Genomic DNA, 21,507 nt, shown 5'->3' with positions numbered 1-21,507 from the left:
ATTACATATATTATTATATTATATGTACATATAAGGATACTTCTACATGTGTAATTTAAAGCGTAATGTAAGAGTAGTCGAAGAACTAGAAGCCATTTGACTTCTCGTTCTTCGCCGCTCAATACTAATAACTCCTTGAGCCTCCCGAACATCTTCCCATCTAAGATCATCACCCCTATTGACGAAATCCTGTAGTTCTTCATCAGTTGGAATAATCCATTCATCATTTTCGTCTACCTCCCACAAAACAATTGGATCAATTGAATCATCTTTTGTTGGTCCACACACATTGTTTCTAGTTATATGTCGAACCTGCAACCAGGCCCGTGTTTGACCCAGTACAGGTTGGGCGCCCGCACTTGGCCCCCCAACCATTAGACCCACGAAAAAAATTAGGGTTAATCTCTTTACTACCCGTAGTAGTATTTTCTGGCGGTATCTTTTCGCAAGTTTCAAAGGGGTATCTTTTGATATTCTTTCTCGTACTGCTGTTGATGTTGGAGATCTCTCACTTACTTACCAAGGACGTGGGTTGAGGCGTCAAATCTCCCAATTTCTATATAAAGCCTTTATTTCTCTATTTAAATATTTTTATTATTGTTTACTTTCTAAAAACAATCAACCTCTTCTTATTTGTATTTCTTCTCTATATTTTTTTCGATTTGTTTTGTTTCTAAAATCTAAATCTTACTTAAGTGTTCAATTTATTCCTTTTAGATTAAAAAAGAAACATGAAGTTTATGCTATATAAAAATAAGTTTTTCTTCACTTTTGAGATTCAGTAATCTTCTTTATTTTATAAGAATGATTACGAAGGGTTAATTGGTGATTTAGCTTCAAGAAATAGAAGGAGAAAAAATTTGAAGTGAATATTATCATTTCAAATGCTTTTAAAAAAACAATGTTATCAATTAATAAATAATTTATCATCTTTTCTTGTGAAATTGTTTTGAATTTATTTGTTGTTTTGCCTTTAAAATACATTTTCTTTTATGTTTGATTACACAAGGGGCCCTAACTAAATTTTGGCACCGGGCCTCCAAATTCTCAGCCACGGCCCTGCCTGTAACTTCATATTGTACTGTATGTAGACGACATCATTCAATTTACTTTGGATCAAGCAATTCCTCTTCTTTGAATATACCTTAAAAAATAAAAGACACAAGTATTAAAGAAGGTAAGGTAGTCCCTTAAAATCCTTTGCGCTTAAATGCACACCAATTGTGTGAAGGAGATGTCCTTCGACCAAAGATGCAATGCGAGAAATTTATCGGATATGACAATTGATGAATAAGATCATCAAGTCGGGACGATTTAGGGGCGTAGTGTTTAGCCAGAAACCAACTCCGATTGTCGAAGATGATTTTGCGTCGGGGCTTCAAAGAGGATTTGGGGGGACATTATAGGCGCCGGCCAGATCAACCCAAGATGGACATGATATGGCCGGCCAATAACAAGGGAATTGAAAACAGAAACTACTTTCTATTTTGGACTCTTTCCTTAATCTTATTCAATAAGGACTTTTAGGAAACCTAATTAGGGTTGGACTCCTCCATCTCATCACCTCTCTCTCCCACGTCATCTATCACTCCACATCATCATCTTCTCTGATAGCTCGCCGGTCGGTTAAAAATACCGGCGACCTCCCGGCCACCTTAATTTTTTTCCTCTCTCTTCTCCGAAGATGGTCGCCAGCAGGAAAAAACTTTCGGCTGAAGACCTTCACACACAAAAAAAAATTCTCTCATATCTCTCTCTCTAAACACTCCGGCGAAGGGTTTTCTTTCGCCGGAGTGTTTAGAGAGAGAAAAAGGAGAGAAAGGAATTTTTTTTAACGTTTGAAGGTTGCCGACCGGAAAATTTACCGGCCAACGACCTTCGCCGGTGAAGACGATGAGGTAGCGAAAAGATGAGGTGGCAGAGAGAGGCGATGAGATGGAGGAGAGAGAGGTGATGACTAGTTAACATAGTTATAACGGTAACTGAAAAAGATGGCCATCTGGGTATTTTTGATAAAGTAGGGGGCTAGGCAGGAAGCTGGTCATAAAGTTGGGGGCTATTTGGGAAATAACCCATAAAACAACCATAAGATCGTCGCAAAAGTAAATCAAATGTGCCATTTAAAAAAAACTTACGCGGTAAATATTAGTGGATTCATTTCTTCGCAAACTCATGTCCCAGTGATTCAGTTGCACTCCTATAATGAAACATCTCACTATTCATTTCATCCAAAGCATTCTCATCATAAACCAATTTACTCATAGCGAGAAAAACTTGATTCGTAACCACTTCAGTCTCAACCACTTCCCAATCATTTCCATAGTAAATCGAGGGATTCAAATAATAACCAGCTCCATGTAAAGGATGATGAAATTGATCTGTCCATCGAATATCAATAATTTCCCAAACTTTGGCTCGTGTCATGTGGTCACTACTAAGGTTCTTCTTGATTTGGTCATTTGCTATAACCATTGCTTCATAAATGTATCCCATACTTGGTTTATCTTCGGTGTTCACCAACCTTACCACATCAACTAGTGGTGCCAACACTTGACATGCGAACTGCACATTATCCCAAAAGCTATTTTTAGCCACTATCCTTGCCCCTCTCATACCATCAATCTTTTTAGCAAAATCGGATTGTGTCCATTGATCTGACACAAATAACATTTGTAAATGACCCCTGTTCTTATGAATACTCTTAATTGTGTAGAAAGCAGTAGCAAATCTAGTAACACAAGATCGGTGCGACTTTTTTCCACCAGTAAACTTCCTCATCAAGTTTAAAATTCTACCATGGTTATAGATGTACGTTGTGATGACTTTAGACTCACTCAAAGCACTCTTGATCTTCGGCAATTTATCACCAATATCTTGCAACATTAAGTTCACATAATGTGCGGCACAAGAAGTCCAAAACATATTAGGATGTTGTTCCATTAAGATCTTGCCTGCAGCCTTAAAATTTGAACCGTTGTCAGTAATAAACTATATAACAAAAACAAATTAATTGGTTTAGTAATTAATGTAAGGAGAATGCAAAATATATGACCATTACGAGATATACCTGAACAACATTTTCTTCCCTACATCTTCAATAACTTCATTAATCATGCCTACAATGATTTGCATCCTTAACGTACTAAGATGCATCGATAGACTTTAGAAAAACTGTTCCTTCCGCACAGTAAACTAAGAAGTTAATCAAACATCTTCCTTTTCCATTAGCCCAAAAACGATAAACGTTTTCGGTGACGTTTTTTATCAAACAATTTTTAGTGAAAACCAACAAAAGCTATAAGAAAAATATGGTAACAAAAAAAAGATGGATCTTCGACAGGAACCACCGAATTTAAACCGAAAAAGAACCAAAAAAGAATGTGGCAACAAAATCTCATCTTTTTCTATGACAAGATTTCTTTGAAAACCACCTAAAGAGCTAAAGAGAAATCTACTTTCATGAGTATATATGATTCAAGATAAATCTTTAACAAGATTTATTTGAAAACTACCTAAAGAAGCCTTGAAACCCAAACACATCAAGATAAAAGTTGAATGAATGGCTTTAAGAATTTTTAGAAGGAAGAGATCAAGGTTTTTCGATGGAGGGAAGGACCTGTCTATAAAATAGGGTTCTAATTCTAAATACCTAATAAGTTGTGATAAAGTCAAACTATTTGTAAATAACAAAAAGTGTATCTACAAATAGCCAGTTCTCTAAATAGCTCTTAGGAGCTCCGTAAATAGTAGTGGCCAAAACAAGTTCTAAGTTGTTTAAAGATGGAGCACTTACAAAACAACAAAACAAAATACCTAAGCAATGACGTATTACAATTGCTCTTTATTAAAGTAAAGTAAAGGAATCATTAATGCTGAAATATCTCTTCCGCCGACGCATCACGACAAGTAATAGTAACCCCGGGTGCTCGATGGGCCCCATCGCCAGGTCCTAATTACTGCTAATGCACGTTTCAAAGATAACTGACATTTTATGCCGACACCTTAAAGTGCGAATAATTGGTGTGAATATAATAATATTCTTCTTTAGACAAAATGCTTCACTTTAATAAAAGCGATCATGATTGAGATTTAGACTCTTATGCAAATGGGTCCTGAGAATCTTGCATAGAGTCATCGTCTTCAGTTTCTTCATCTTCATCAGATGAGTTGTTTAGAATTTCTTTCAACTGCTTCTTTAGGTCTGACTTTGATGAAGAAGCGAGCAGTTCTTTAAGAAGATCCGAGACATCCTTTTTAGGAGCCTTTGGTGGAGGCGCTGGTTCAAATGAAATAATTCCCTTTGCCGAAAATATTGAATCCTTAAAGAATTCAAATTTATCCCACCATTTGATAAGAATTCTTCTTCCCAAATAAGGGACATGAGAGACCGTTATTTCAAATTTTTTGATAGGACAATTTGCAATAATAACGTCCCATTTAACTATCCACGGCACCTGATAATGAGCTGCAAAGATAAGCTCTGGATTTTTTAGTGATGGGTTGGATTTAATAAAATCATCAAATATACTCCTGACTTTGTCAGGGAAAATTATGGGGTGAGATCCCCAAGTGTAAAACCACTTGATAAACCACTGTGGAAGATTAGTGGTGTTGAAATCACGAAATTGGAGGAACCAATTGTGTTTCTTTAATCTGTTCTCATAACAGAAGGCACCTTCCCAGGCTTTTATATAATCAAAGTAGTTAAACCAATATTTGTCCAACTCTCTTCTCCCAGCTCTGGGTATTTCATGATATTTAAATAAATCACCCTGCCAAATTTCAGGGGTAACAACTTTCTTGATAAAGGCTTTAGAATAAGCCCATTCTGCGCCTGACCTTATGACAGAATCAAATTCCACTGATTGAGTCACTTGCAGGATTGCGCAGTAAAAATTGTATTCCTTAGGATAAAGGAATGGGTCCGCTGATTCCCTAAGATAAAAGGATGATGCTTCAGCTGGAGAAAGATGAGCGTATTTTAGCTCAATAGGTGCTATCCATATGGTAGTGTAAGGAATGTATGGATAGATATATTCGTTAGTCTGATTAGACTGAATTGCTGCTAAATAAGCATCTTCTCTTAATTTTAACTCCTTAGGAGTCGCCTTTAAGGCTTCAGCTTTAAGCTGTTCCGTTGTTTTAACAATCATAGTCTTATAAGACCGAGAACTTGCGCTTGAGGGAGAAACTGCAAATTTAGCTTTCCCTTTGCCATCATCAGGCTTTTTACTCATGATTCTGCAAAAATTCACGAGTTAAGAAATCAGGTAGTGAATTACTACTTCCTTTGATAAATTCAATGTCGAAATCAAACACAGACAATATGCCTTGCCATCTTGCAAAAATTTGTTTTGATGCTATATTTTTAACATCTTTTTCTAAAACATCTTTGGCTGATTTACAATCAACCCTGACCAAAAATTTTTTGTTTTAGTAAATCACTTTCGAATTTCTGTATACACAAAACTATAGAAAGGATTTCCTTTTTAATTGTGGAATAATTTTTCCTTGGCCCTTGCCATATCCCAGAAGTAAATCTTACTAGGGTTTCTTTGTTATTAATCCTTTGTTTAAGGATTCCACCATAGCCTAATTCAGAAGCATCAGTTTCAACAATTTTAAAAGCTTCTGGATTAGCAATGGCAAGACAAGGAATTTCCTTAATCTTTAATTTTATCTTCTGGACTGCTTCTGTATGAACATTAGTCCAATCAGGAGGATTTTTCTTAAGCCTGTCAAATAAAGGCTTAGCATCAATTGCTAAGTTTTTATAAAAGTCAGAAATATAATTAAGACTTCCTAAAAACCTTTGCAATTGAGTTTTTTCTTTGATTTCATCTGGAAATTTATCCGCAAAAATAATAGCTCTATCAATGGGGAAAATAGTCCCTTCTTTGATGGTATGGCCAAGAAATCTTATTTCTGTTTGAAATAATTTGATCTTTTTTTCTGACACAACTAAACCAGCATGTTTGACAGCATTAATAAATGCTTGAAGATGTTTAAAGTGTTTATCTATATTTTCAGAAAATACTAGAACATCATCGATATAAACAATACAGAATGACGTATAAGGACTAAAAATGTCATTCATTATATTTTGAAATTCTGAAGGGGCATTCTTAAGCCCAAAAGGCATCACATTCCACTCATAGTGGCCAAAAGGAACTGTGAATGCAGTTTTGTATCTATCCTTTTCATCGATCTGAATTTGCCAAAACCCAGATTTCATATCAAATTTGGACATAACTTTGGCTGAAAACAGCCGATTTAATAAGTCCCTTTTATTAGGGATTGGATACCTTATCCATCTAAGAGCTTTGTTCAAAGGTTTGTAATTAATTACAAGCCTAGGAACACCTCTTTCAAGTTCAGCAGCATTTTCAACATAAAATGCAGGACAACTCCAAGGGCTGTATGATTTTCTAATTAAACCTTTGAGTAATAACTCATCAATTTCTTTTTTGCAAATTTCCAAATGGCGAGGCCCCATAGCAATAGGTCTAGCCTTAGTGGGAATTTGCCTTTCATTGAAGTCTGGCTCATAAGGCAGACTAACAATATGTTTCTTTCTTTCCCAGAAGGCATTGGGGATATCAGAACATATTGTTTTGACAATAAGATCATAAAGATTATTTATTTTCCTTTGAATTAAAGGATGCTTGATTTTTTCAGTAATTTTCATGCAACTGATCTCCTGAGATAAGGAGTTAAGAAAACTTTCTTTTCTCTGAATTTTCTTTTGTATTAAATCAATCTCGTGATAACGAGGTTTAGTAACGAAATTAAATGTAATTTCTTGAGAATTAATAGAACTTGTTATACCTTTCTCACTAATGCTTTTAATGGGATATAACATGTGAAGAAAAGGATTTCCCAAAATAACATCATGAGAAAGATTCTTTACCATTATAAATGGCATCTCTAAACAAATTCCATTATTGCAAATTGCAGTATTTTGTAGCTTGTAATTTACAAGCATTTTTCTACCATCTGCAGCATTTAAAATTTCAGTAGTTTTTGAAAAATATCTGGAGGGTATCAATCCTTCATTGATACAGTTTAAATCTGCTCCAGAGTCTACCATGGCAATTGCAGAAAGAGTATATTCTTTATGAACAATGATTTTAATTTTAATATGCCATTTATGGGTAATAACCCTGTCTAACATATTAACATATGTTAAAGATTCATCCTTCAAAGATCCTTCGTCTTTTGAAGATTTATCTTTAACAGATGATAAAGTATTTAATTTTTCCTTTAAGGAATTCCATTCTTCTTCATCTGACTCATGATCAGAACCAGACTCAGAAAGAATAGATTTATCCTTTTTAATTTCAAGAGAAGTTACTCTAGATTTAAGAGTATTAATTTCTCTTTTGAGAACTTTGACTTCATGCAGTAATTCATTAATGCGAGAAGATTCTCCAGGAGTTGCTTCTTTTGAAACTGAAGTCTTAGCTCTTTGTAAAATTTCTTTTAGACTATAAGTCTCTGGTTCTTCAAATTTTAACCTTTTGTCACCTTTCTTTCCATTGTAATCTTCCAAATACTTTTGAAGCATTTGTCTTTTAGCAATGGGATCAGAAAGTTGATCAATAAGGTCAAGGATGAAATTATCCTCTTTTGTTAAAGGAAATAAACCATTTGCCTGACATAAGGCTTTGTAGTAATCACAATTTCCTTCGCAAGATTCATCGTCAGATTCTCTTATTTGATCATCAGATTCCTCTGAAGATGATTCTTCCTCAGGATTGTCTTCCGCAATAGCGGCTACTTTAAAATTTTTTCCTTCTTCATTAAGAAGTAATTTTTCAAGTGACCTCTTAAGGCCTTCATCAATATTCAGACTATTGATTTTCTTTTTCATTCTACACTTATTAGCGTAGTGGCCAGGTTTCTGGCATTTCCAGCAGACAGGGATAGTCTTTTGTCGAGGATTGTTCTCAGGTTCAGACTTCCTTTTCTTTCCTTTAAAAAATTTTTTCCTTTTCTGCTTAGGAAAATACTTCTGCTTGGCATAGACCTTATTAGTCCTTTTCCCTCTATTTTCGATAGAGGTTCCAATAGGTGGTAAGCCAATTTGCTCACAAAAGTCCCCTATAATTCTTTTTCCAAGGACCTTTTCCTTTTGGATTTGTCTATGTAATTTTATTTCATTGCATAAATTAATGCCTTCAGCAACCACTTCTGAGGCTAAATCCCCATAAGTGTATTCGGAATAAGGAATAATTCCATTGTGTCTTTGCTTAATACGATTGCGTATTTTTTCCGCAAAGAAATGGGGTAGTCCTGATAAGAACTTCTCTTTCCAAAAATCATTTTGACTATCATGCCTGGTGAAGACTTTTGAAAAGAATACGTCTTTATACCATTTGAACTGAGATAAGTTCTGACATTTTAAATTCATCAGTTGCTCTTGAGATCTATCAATAAGCAACGATGTAGTGCCAATAAAATGTTTTGCTATTGTATACAGAAGTGTATTGACACAATCTGTAACTTGTACAGCCTCATTGCCTCTGACTTCTGTTTTAATAGCCTGTGAAATATGTATTTTGGCTTCTTCAGGAAGGTAGAAATCCCACCATCCTTTCAATTGACCAGTAAAGCCTTGAGTTAAGGCTTTGGCAATATTTTGATCAGAATTTCCATGTGTTTTACAAGCAGTTGCATACATAGTCATGTAGTGCAATACCGTTTGTATTTGGTATTCTGACATGCCATCTATATTCCATTCATTAATGGATTTTCCATCAAATTGAACAGTCATGAATTCATCATGTTGTTCTAATTGAAGATCTACAGGTGTAGGCCTATGATAATAGGGCTTAGCAGGAATATTATAAGCCATTTTCTTCTTGTAGGAAGATGCAAGCTTATTTACTTGAAATTCATTATTTTTTTGTTCTGATAAGAACATATTCTCCAGAAGATTGATTTTATCTTCTGTCTTTGAAGAATTTTCTGCTTCATCATAAGAAGCATCAGAATTATAATCTGACTCATGTGTCTCTAGAGGAGCACATTCATTGTCTTTAATTCCAAGATTTTTTAATCTTTTCATAATCTCATCAACCATTTCGGAATTCTGAGGATCCATCTTGAAATCAAAGTTTTCAGAACTCATTGGTTTGAATAAAACCTTTTCTTCAAAAGTAGTTTCTGAAATTTTAGAAACATTTGAAGCCTTTTCTTGTTTTTCAAAATCAATATTTTTCTCAATTCTATTTAATTGATCTCCCATTGTTCTGAGAGTTAAATTTGTAAAATTGTTTTGTTCAACAACAGCCTCAATGTTGTCGCTTTTCCTGTAAGGAGTTGCTACAACTTCTTCGTTGTTGATTCTTATTGCTAATTGGGTTTCCGGAGGATGAACACTTCTAAAAACTTTTCCATTTTTAGCAATAAAATTCTTATAAGAAGCTTCAAGAGAAAATATGAAATCTTGATCCTCGAAGTCAGGAAATTTTTCATAAGCACGTTCCATAAAATTGAAGAAATCAATAACTTCTCCATTTTTTATTAAAAATTTTTTATAGCGAGAAAACCATTTTTCATGACTCTTAGAGTCTTTAGCAAGGGAAAACCATTTTCTCTTTAATTTGTTTTCTTTGGAATAAAATAATTCCTTTGGAAGTCCCCTAAAAGGAAATTTAAATTTGAATTTTTCTTCTTCATGGATCGTTATAGGCGAAAGGCTATAATAACCCATATCAGAAGGAGTGGGGGATGTTCTTTCACTATTAATTTCAGAAGTGGGTAAATTAACCCTATATTCAGGTTGGTTTACTCCGTCAGAGGTAAATTTTGTTCCAGAAATTTTTTCAAAATTAGTTGTTGGAACTGACGAAGTAGAACTTCTACCTGGAATAACTTTGTTGTTTAGGCTTTCTAATTTTAGCCTTGCAATTCTCTGATTAGAGAAGACAATTTCAACATCACCGTCAGGGAACTCTTTGATTTCTTCGAGTTCACGGTTATCTTTTTTAACAGGCTCATTAGCCTTTTCAAGTATCCAATTTTCAGGTAAATTAACCTGATCCCATGTGATCGTTTTGGGGACCTTTAAATTACTTTTTTCTAAATTGGTTATAAACAAAGTAGTAGACCCCTTTTGATCTTGTAAAATATTTTTCATCTTGGGTACTACGGTGTTCATAACTTTATACTGAATCCTGTAAATAAGGATTATGTTTTCAGCTCCTTGCATCATATTAAATCCATCAGATTTAATGTCTAAGCAAAGAGAGTGCATAATTGTGGGGTCGTTTAACGACAGTGTAAAATTTGGAAAACACGAAAAGAATATGGGTCCGTCACAAAGACTAGACTCCACAATTCCAAGTAATGAATCGTGAAATTTGTTATGCCTTTTATCACGTACGCAAATAATTGCGGACGTGTTTAAGCCTAATCGGGTAGCAGGTTTCAAACCTACTTGAATTAACCCGACATGCAAGAATTTGAACTGTTGTTGTCTATGTTTGTCAATCAAATTTTTTGACAACAACTGAAATGAGTTGTAACCCTCAGTTAAGGGTATAGCCTCTTCTACAGTCTTTATGATATAATCCGAGGCGAATTCAAAAGTTCCTTTCTGTTTATAAACAGAACTTTGGACTGGTAAATTCCAGTTTTGTAAGGATTTTTCGAAATTTTCTTTTATCAAAATTTCTTTATTATAGCTACTATTAGCCTTATCTTGTCTTTTAGACATAGCTCTAGTTAGCCCAAGCATATTTGCCTGATCACTGTCAACGCTTTAATGCCAATCCCTTAAAATGCCCTCACCGGCTACACGGGACTTCCAGGCGACGCGACTTAGGGTGAAAACCCGGGTTTCACAGGACAAAAATGCTTTAGTTCACCAAAGTTAAGCTTTAAGACTTAATAAGTATAGTAGTGTTTAAAGAAATTTAATTTAGATAACAACTTAAACAAAGATTAAAACAAAAACATAAATGGAACTAAAAGAAATTAAAGAACAAAACATAAATGAAAAAGAAACTAAAACCATGATAGATTACATACCTCCCTACACACTTGGCTCTGATACCATTCTTTACAGGATCATGGGTGAAAGATAGTTAATGGAAGAAGAAAGGTAGTGGAAGAAAGAAATAGTTAGTGGAGGAAGTGTGTGGAGAAATATGGAAAGAGGAAAAGGATTTTATTCTTATTGTTCTTTCAAGATTACAAGGTTATTTTTCAAGGTGCTCTTACAAATGAACTAAGTCTCCTTATATAGATGGAGCACTTACAAAACAACAAAACAAAATACCTAAGCAATGACGTATTACAATTGCTCTTTATTAAAGTAAAGTAAAGGAATCATTAATGCTGAAATATCTCTTCCGCCGACGCATCACGACAAGTAATAGTAACCCCGGGTGCTCGATGGGCCCCATCGCCAGGTCCTAATTACTGCTAATGCACGTTTCAAAGATAACTGACATTTTATGCCGACACCTTAAAGTGCGAATAATTGGTGTGAATATAATAATATTCTTCTTTAGACAAAATGCTTCACTTTAATAAAAGCGATCATGATTGAGATTTAGACTCTTATGCAAATGGGTCCTGAGAATCTTGCATAGAGTCATCGTCTTCAGTTTCTTCATCTTCATCAGATGAGTTGTTTAGAATTTCTTTCAACTGCTTCTTTAGGTCTGACTTTGATGAAGAAGCGAGCAGTTCTTTAAGAAGATCCGAGACATCCTTTTTAGGAGCCTTTGGTGGAGGCGCTGGTTCAAATGAAATAATTCCCTTTGCCGAAAATATTGAATCCTTAAAGAATTCAAATTTATCCCACCATTTGATAAGAATTCTTCTTCCCAAATAAGGGACATGAGAGACCGTTATTTCAAATTTTTTGATAGGACAATTTGCAATAATAACGTCCCATTTAACTATCCACGGCACCTGATAATGAGCTGCAAAGATAAGCTCTGGATTTTTTAGTGATGGGTTGGATTTAATAAAATCATCAAATATACTCCTGACTTTGTCAGGGAAAATTATGGGGTGAGATCCCCAAGTGTAAAACCACTTGATAAACCACTGTGGAAGATTAGTGGTGTTGAAATCACGAAATTGGAGGAACCAACTGTGTTTCTTTAATCTGTTCTCATAACAGAAGGCACCTTCCCAGGCTTTTATATAATCAAAGTAGTTAAACCAATATTTGTCCAACTCTCTTCTCCCAGCTCTGGGTATTTCATGATATTTAAATAAATCACCCTGCCAAATTTCAGGGGTAACAACTTTCTTGATAAAGGCTTTAGAATAAGCCCATTCTGCGCCTGACCTTATGACAGAATCAAATTCCACTGATTGAGTCACTTGCAGGATTGCGCAGTAAAAATTGTATTCCTTAGGATAAAGGAATGGGTCCGCTGATTCCCTAAGATAAAAGGATGATGCTTCAGCTGGAGAAAGATGAGCGTATTTTAGCTCAATAGGTGCTATCCATATGGTAGTGTAAGGAATGTATGGATAGATATATTCGTTAGTCTGATTAGACTGAATTGCTGCTAAATAAGCATCTTCTCTTAATTTTAACTCCTTAGGAGTCGCCTTTAAGGCTTCAGCTTTAAGCTGTTCCGTTGTTTTAACAATCATAGTCTTATAAGACCGAGAACTTGCGCTTGAGGGAGAAACTGCAAATTTAGCTTTCCCTTTGCCATCATCAGGCTTTTTACTCATGATTCTGCAAAAATTCACGAGTTAAGAAATCAGGTAGTGAATTACTACTTCCTTTGATAAATTCAATGTCGAAATCAAACACAGACAATATGCCTTGCCATCTTGCAAATATTTGTTTTGATGCTATATTTTTAACATCTTTTTCTAAAACATCTTTGGCTGATTTACAATCAACCCTGACCAAAAATTTTTGGTTTAGTAAATCACTTTCGAATTTCTGTATACACAAAACTATAGAAAGGATTTCCTTTTTAATTGTGGAATAATTTTTCCTTGGCCCTTGCCATATCCCAGAAGTAAATCTTACTAGGGTTTCTTTGTTATTAATCCTTTGTTTAAGGATTCCACCATAGCCTAATTCAGAAGCATCAGTTTCAACAATTTTAAAAGCTTCTGGATTAGCAATGGCAAGACAAGGAATTTCCTTAATCTTTAATTTTATCTTCTGGACTGCTTCTGTATGAACATTAGTCCAATCAGGAGGATTTTTCTTAAGCCTGTCAAATAAAGGCTTAGCATCAATTGCTAAGTTTTTATAAAAGTCAGAAATATAATTAAGACTTCCTAAAAACCTTTGCAATTGAGTTTTTTCTTTGATTTCATCTGGAAATTTATCCGCAAAAATAATAGCTCTATCAATGGGGAAAATAGTCCCTTCTTTGATGGTATGGCCAAGAAATCTTATTTCTGTTTGAAATAATTTGATCTTTTTTTCTGACACAACTAAACCAGCATGTTTGACAGCATTAATAAATGCTTGAAGATGTTTAAAGTGTTTATCTATATTTTCAGAAAATACTAGAACATCATCGATATAAACAATACAGAATGACGTATAAGGACTAAAAATGTCATTCATTATATTTTGAAATTCTGAAGGGGCATTCTTAAGCCCAAAAGGCATCACATTCCACTCATAGTGGCCAAAAGGAACTGTGAATGCAGTTTTGTATCTATCCTTTTCATCGATCTGAATTTGCCAAAACCCAGATTTCATATCAAATTTGGACATAACTTTGGCTGAAAACAGCCGATTTAATAAGTCCCTTTTATTAGGGATTGGATACCTTATCCATCTAAGAGCTTTGTTCAAAGGTTTGTAATTAATTACAAGCCTAGGAACACCTCTTTCAAGTTCAGCAGCATTTTCAACATAAAATGCAGGACAACTCCAAGGGCTGTATGATTTTCTAATTAAACCTTTGAGTAATAACTCATCAATTTCTTTTTTGCAAATTTCCAAATGGCGAGGCCCCATAGCAATAGGTCTAGCCTTAGTGGGAATTTGCCTTTCATTGAAGTCTGGCTCATAAGGCAGACTAACAATATGTTTCTTTCTTTCCCAGAAGGCATTGGGGATATCAGAACATATTGTTTTGACAATAAGATCATAAAGATTATTTATTTTCCTTTGAATTAAAGGATGCTTGATTTTTTCAGTAATTTTCATGCAACTGATCTCCTGAGATAAGGAGTTAAGAAAACTTTCTTTTCTCTGAATTTTCTTTTGTATTAAATCAATCTCGTGATAACGAGGTTTAGTAACGAAATTAAATGTAATTTCTTGAGAATTAATAGAACTTGTTATACCTTTCTCACTAATGCTTTTAATGGGATATAACATGTGAAGAAAAGGATTTCCCAAAATAACATCATGAGAAAGATTCTTTACCATTATAAATGGCATCTCTAAACAAATTCCATTATTGCAAACTGCAGTATTTTGTAGCTTGTAATTTACAAGCATTTTTCTACCATCTGCAGCATTTAAAATTTCAGTAGTTTTTGAAAAATATCTGGAGGGTATCAATCCTTCATTGATACAGTTTAAATCTGCTCCAGAGTCTACCATGGCAATTGCAGAAAGAGTATATTCTTTATGAACAATGATTTTAATTTTAATATGCCATTTATGGGTAATAACCCTGTCTAACATATTAACATATGTTAAAGATTCATCCTTCAAAGATCCTTCGTCTTTTGAAGATTTATCTTTAACAGATGATAAAGTATTTAATTTTTCCTTTAAGGAATTCCATTCTTCTTCATCTGACTCATGATCAGAACCAGACTCAGAAAGAATAGATTTATCCTTTTTAATTTCAAGAGAAGTTACTCTAGATTTAAGAGTATTAATTTCTCTTTTGAGAACTTTGACTTCATGCAGTAATTCATTAATGCGAGAAGATTCTCCAGGAGTTTCTTCTTTTGAAACTGAAGTCTTAGCTCTTTGTAAAATTTCTTTTAGACTATAAGTCTCTGGTTCTTCAAATTTTAACCTTTTGTCACCTTTCTTTCCATTGTAATCTTCCAAATACTTTTGAAGCATTTGTCTTTTAGCAATGGGATCAGAAAGTTGATCAATAAGGTCAAGGATGAAATTATCCTCTTTTGTTAAAGGAAATAAACCATTTGCCTGACATAAGGCTTTGTAGTAATCACAATTTCCTTCGCAAGATTCATCGTCAGATTCTCTTATTTGATCATCAGATTCCTCTGAAGATGATTCTTCCTCAGGATTGTCTTCCGCAATAGCGGCTACTTTAAAATTTTTTCCTTCTTCATTAAGAAGTAATTTTTCAAGTGACCTCTTAAGGCCTTCATCAATATTCAGACTATTGATTTTCTTTTTCATTCTACACTTATTAGCGTAGTGGCCAGGTTTCTGGCATTTCCAGCAGACAGGGATAGTCTTTTGTCGAGGATTGTTCTCAGGTTCAGACTTCCTTTTCTTTCCTTTAAAAAATTTTTTCCTTTTCTGCTTAGGAAAATACTTCTGCTTGGCATAGACCTTATTAGTCCTTTTCCCTCTATTTTCGATAGAGGTTCCAATAGGTGGTAAGCCAATTTGCTCACAAAAGTCCCCTATAATTCTTTTTCCAAGGACCTTTTCCTTTTGGATTTGTCTATGTAATTTTATTTCATTGCATAAATTAATGCCTTCAGCAACCACTTCTGAGGCTAAATCCCCATAAGTGTATTCGGAATAAGGAATAATTCCATTGTGTCTTTGCTTAATACGATTGCGTATTTTTTCCGCAAAGAAATGGGGTAGTCCTGATAAGAACTTCTCTTTCCAAAAATCATTTTGACTATCATGCCTGGTGAAGACTTTTGAAAAGAATACGTCTTTATACCATTTGAACTGAGATAAGTTCTGACATTTTAAATTCATCAGTTGCTCTTGAGATCTATCAATAAGCAACGATGTAGTGCCAATAAAATGTTTTGCTATTGTATACAGAAGTGTATTGACACAATCTGTAACTTGTACAGCCTCATTGCCTCTGACTTCTGTTTTAATAGCCTGTGAAATATGTATTTTGGCTTCTTCAGGAAGGTAGAAATCCCACCATCCTTTCAATTGACCAGTAAAGCCTTGAGTTAAGGCTTTGGCAATATTTTGATCAGAATTTCCATGTGTTTTACAAGCAGTTGCATACATAGTCATGTAGTGCAATACCGTTTGTATTTGGTATTCTGACATGCCATCTATATTCCATTCATTAATGGATTTTCCATCAAATTGAACAGTCATGAATTCATCATGTTGTTCTAATTGAAGATCTACAGGTGTAGGCCTATGATAATAGGGCTTAGCAGGAATATTATAAGCCATTTTCTTCTTGTAGGAAGATGCAAGCTTATTTACTTGAAATTCATTATTTTTTTGTTCTGATAAGAACATATTCTCCAGAAGATTGATTTTATCTTCTGTCTTTGAAGAATTTTCTGCTTCATCATAAGAAGCATCAGAATTATAATCTGACTCATGTGTCTCTAGAGGAGCACATTCATTGTCTTTAATTCCAAGATTTTTTAATCTTTTCATAATCTCATCAACCATTTCGGAATTCTGAGGATCCATCTTGAAATCAAAGTTTTCAGAACTCATTGGTTTGAATAAAACCTTTTCTTCAAAAGTAGTTTCTGAAATTTTAGAAACATTTGAAGCCTTTTCTTGTTTTTCAAAATCAATATTTTTCTCAATTCTATTTAATTGATCTCCCATTGTTCTGAGAGTTAAATTTGTAAAATTGTTTTGTTCAACAACAGCCTCAATGTTGTCGCTTTTCCTGTAAGGAGTTGCTACAACTTCTTCGTTGTTGATTCTTATTGCTAATTGGGTTTCCGGAGGATGAACACTTCTAAAAACTTTTCCATTTTTAGCAATAAAATTCTTATAAGAAGCTTCAAGAGAAAATATGAAATCTTGATCCTCGAAGTCAGGAAATTTTTCATAAGCACGTTCCATAAAATTGAAGAAATCAATAACTTCTCCATTTTTTATTAAAAATTTTTTATAGCGAGAAAACCATTTTTCATGACTCTTAGAGTCTTTAGCAAGGGAAAACCATTTTCTCTTTAATTTGTTTTCTTTGGAATAAAATAATTCCTTTGGAAGTCCCCTAAAAGGAAATTTAAATTTGAATTTTTCTTCTTCATGGATCGTTATAGGCGAAAGGCTATAATAACCCATATCAGAAGGAGTGGGGGATGTTCTTTCACTATTAATTTCAGAAGTGGGTAAATTAACCCTATATTCAGGTTGGTTTACTCCGTCAGAGGTAAATTTTGTTCCAGAAATTTTTTCAAAATTAGTTGTTGGAACTGACGAAGTAGAACTTCTACCTGGAATAACTTTGTTGTTTAGGCTTTCTAATTTTAGCCTTGCAATTCTCTGATTAGAGAAGACAATTTCAACATCACCGTCAGGGAACTCTTTGATTTCTTCGAGTTCACGGTTATCTTTTTTAACAGGCTCATTAGCCTTTTCAAGTATCCAATTTTCAGGTAAATTAACCTGATCCCATGTGATCGTTTTTGGGACCTTTAAATTACTTTTTTCTAAATTGGTTATAAACAAAGTAGTAGACCCCTTTTGATCTTGTAAAATATTTTTCATCTTGGGTACTACGGTGTTCATAACTTTATACTGAATCCTGTAAATAAGGATTATGTTTTCAGCTCCTTGCATCATATTAAATCCATCAGATTTAATGTCTAAGCAAAGAGAGTGCATAATTGTGGGGTCGTTTAACGACAGTGTAAAATTTGGAAAACACGAAAAGAATATGGGTCCGTCACAAAGACTAGACTCCACAATTCCAAGTAATGAATCGTGAAATTTGTTATGCCTTTTATCACGTACGCAAATAATTGCGGACGTGTTTAAGCCTAATCGGGTAGCAGGTTTCAAACCTACTTGAATTAACCCGACATGCAAGAATTTGAACTGTTGTTGTCTATGTTTGTCAATCAAATTTTTTGACAACAACTGAAATGAGTTGTAACCCTCAGTTAAGGGTATAGCCTCTTCTACAGTCTTTATGATATAATCCGAGGCGAATTCAAAAGTTCCTTTCTGTTTATAAACAGAACTTTGGACTGGTAAATTCCAGTTTTGTAAGGATTTTTCGAAATTTTCTTTTATCAAAATTTCTTTATTATAGCTACTATTAGCCTTATCTTGTCTTTTAGACATAGCTCTAGTTAGCCCAAGCATATTTGCCTGATCACTGTCAACGCTTTAATGCCAATCCCTTAAAATGCCCTCACCGGCTACACGGGACTTCCAGGCGACGCGACTTAGGGTGAAAACCCGGGTTTCACAGGACAAAAATGCTTTAGTTCACCAAAGTTAAGCTTTAAGACTTAATAAGTATAGTAGTGTTTAAAGAAATTTAATTTAGATAACAACTTAAACAAAGATTAAAACAAAAACATAAATGGAACTAAAAGAAATTAAAGAACAAAACATAAATGAAAAAGAAACTAAAACCATGATAGATTCATTCTTTACAGGATCATGGGTGAAAGATAGTTAATGGAAGAAGAAAGGTAGTGGAAGAAAGAAATAGTTAGTGGAGGAAGTGAGTGGAGAAATATGGAAAGAGGAAAAGGATTTTATTCTTATTGTTCTTTCAAGATTACAAGGTTATTTTTCAAGGTACTCTTACAAATAAACTAAGTCTCCTTATATAGATGGAGCACTAACAAAACAACAAAACAAAATACATAAGCAATGACGTATTACAATTGCTTTTAGAAAAGTAAAGGAATCGCATCATTGCTGGTAACAGTAATGGAATCGCATTATTGCTGGTAACAGTAACCCCGGGTGCTCATTGGGCCCCATCGCCAAGTTATTAGTACTGCTAAAGCACGATTCCCTACAAAAGATTACTGGCATTTTATGCCGACACTTTAAAGTGTGAATATAATAATATTCTTCTTTAGACAAAATGCTTCACTTTAATAAGAGCGATCATGATTGAGATTTAGACTCTTATGCAAATGGGTCCTGAGAATCTTGCATAGAGTCATCGTCTTCAGTTTCTTCATCTTCATCAGATGAGTTGTTTAGAATTTCTTTCAACTGCTTCTTTAGGTCTGACTTTGATGATGAAGCAAGCAGTTCTTTAAGAAGATCCGAGACATCCTTTTTAGGAGCCTTTGGTGGAGGCGCTGGTTCAAATGAAATAATTCCCTTTGCCGAAAATATTGAATCCTTAAAGAATTCAAATTTATCCCACCATTTGATAAGAATTCTTCTTCCCAAATAAGGGACATGAGAGACCGTTATTTCAAATTTTTTGATAGGACAATTTGCAATAACAACGTCCCATCTAACTATCCATGGAACCTGATAATGAGCTGCAAAGATAAGCTCGGGATTTTTTAGTAATGGGTTAGATTTAATAAAATCATCAAATATATTTCGAACTTTGTCCGGGAAAATTATGGGGTGTGATCCCCAAGTGTAAAACCATTTAATAAACCACTGTGGAAGATTAGTGGTGTTGAAATCACGAAATTGGAGGAACCAACTGTGTTTCTTTAGTCTGTTCTCATAACAGAAGGCCCCTTCCCAGGCTTTTATGTAGTCGAAGTAGTTAAACCAATATTTGTCCAACTCTCTTCTCCCAGCTCTGGGTATTTCATGATATTTAAATAAATCACCCTGCCAAATTTCAGGGGTAACAACTTTCTTGATAAAGGCTTTAGAATAAGCCCATTCTGCGCCTGACCTTATGACAGAATCAAATTCCACTGATTGAGTCACTTGCAGGATTGCGCAGTAAAAATTGTATTCCTTAGGATAAAGGAATGGGTCCGCTGATTCCCTAAGATAAAAGGATGATGCTTCAGCTGGAGAAAGATGAGCGTATTTTAGCTCAATAGGTGCTATCCATATGGTAGTGTAAGGAATATATGGATAGATATATTCGTTAGTCTGATTAGACTGAATTGCTGCTAAATAAGCATCTTCTCTTAATTTTAACTCCTTAGGAGTCGCCTTTAAGGCTTCAGCTTTAAGCTGTTCCGTTGTTTTAACAATCATAGTCTTATAAGACCGAGAACTTGCGCTTGAGGGAGAAACTGCAAATTTAGCTTTCCCTTTGCCATCATCAGGCTTTTTACTCATGATTCTGCAAAAATTCACGAGTTAAGAAATCAGGTAGTGAATTACTACTTCCTTTGATAAATTCAATGTCGAAATCAAACACAGACAATATGCCTTGCCATCTTGCAAAAATTTGTTTTGATGCTATATTTTTAACATCTTTTTCTAAAACATCTTTGGCTGATTTACAATCAACCCTGACCAAAAATTTTTTGTTTTAGTAAATCACTTTCGAATTTCTGTATACACAAAACTATAGAAAGGATTTCCTTTTTAATTGTGGAATAATTTTTCCTTGGCCCTTGCCATATCCCAGAAGTAAATCTTACTAGGGTTTCTTTGTTATTAATCCTTTGTTTAAGGATTCCACCATAGCCTAATTCAGAAGCATCAGTTTCAACAATTTTAAAAGCTTCTGGATTAGCAATGGCAAGACAAGGAATTTCCTTAATCTTTAATTTTATCTTCTGGACTGCTTCTGTATGAACATTAGTCCAATCAGGAGGATTTTTCTTAAGCCTGTCAAATAAAGGCTTAGCATCAATTGCTAAGTTTTTATAAAAGTCAGAAATATAATTAAGACTTCCTAAAAACCTTTGCAATTGAGTTTTTTCTTTGATTTCATCTGGAAATTTATCCGCAAAAATAATAGCTCTATCAATGGGGAAAATAGTCCCTTCTTTGATGGTATGGCCAAGAAATCTTATTTCTGTTTGAAATAATTTGATCTTTTTTTCTGACACAACTAAACCAGCATGTTTGACAGCATTAATAAATGCTTGAAGATGTTTAAAGTGTTTATCTATATTTTCAGAAAATACTAGAACATCATCGATATAAACAATACAGAATGACGTATAAGGACTAAAAATGTCATTCATTATATTTTGAAATTCTGAAGGGGCATTCTTAAGCCCAAAAGGCATCACATTCCACTCATAGTGGCCAAAAGGAACTGTGAATGCAGTTTTGTATCTATCCTTTTCATCGATCTGAATTTGCCAAAACCCAGATTTCATATCAAATTTGGACATAACTTTGGCTGAAAACAGCCGATTTAATAAGTCCCTTTTATTAGGGATTGGATACCTTATCCATCTAAGAGCTTTGTTCAAAGGTTTGTAATTAATTACAAGCCTAGGAACACCTCTTTCAAGTTCAGCAGCATTTTCAACATAAAATGCAGGACAACTCCAAGGGCTGTATGATTTTCTAATTAAACCTTTGAGTAATAACTCATCAATTTCTTTTTTGCAAATTTCCAAATGGCGAGGCCCCATAGCAATAGGTCTAGCCTTAGTGGGAATTTGCCTTTCATTGAAGTCTGGCTCATAAGGCAGACTAACAATATGTTTCTTTCTTTCCCAGAAGGCATTGGGGATATCAGA

At 34.3% G+C, this 21,507-nt stretch overlaps 1 protein-coding gene across 1 annotated transcript; it reads right to left on the bottom strand.

The window, feature by feature from the left end:
- Positions 1-2,154: 2,154 nt before the first annotated feature.
- On the bottom strand, positions 2,155-2,940 carry LOC147568404 (uncharacterized). The gene has a single exon (XM_086659633.1). The coding sequence runs from the start codon at positions 2,938-2,940 to the stop codon at positions 2,155-2,157; it is 786 nt and encodes a 261-aa protein (XP_086515759.1).
- Between the last annotated feature and the right edge of the window lie 18,567 nt (positions 2,941-21,507).

The sequence above is a fragment of the Eschscholzia californica genome, unplaced genomic scaffold (genome assembly GCF_041429995.1).
Source record: "Eschscholzia californica isolate CP2 unplaced genomic scaffold, dmEscCali1.0.p SCAF_1, whole genome shotgun sequence".
Classification (NCBI taxonomy): Eukaryota; Viridiplantae; Streptophyta; class Magnoliopsida; order Ranunculales; family Papaveraceae; genus Eschscholzia; species Eschscholzia californica.
Note: the sequence above shows the minus strand (reverse complement) of the source record. Positions and strands in the feature narration are given on the sequence as shown.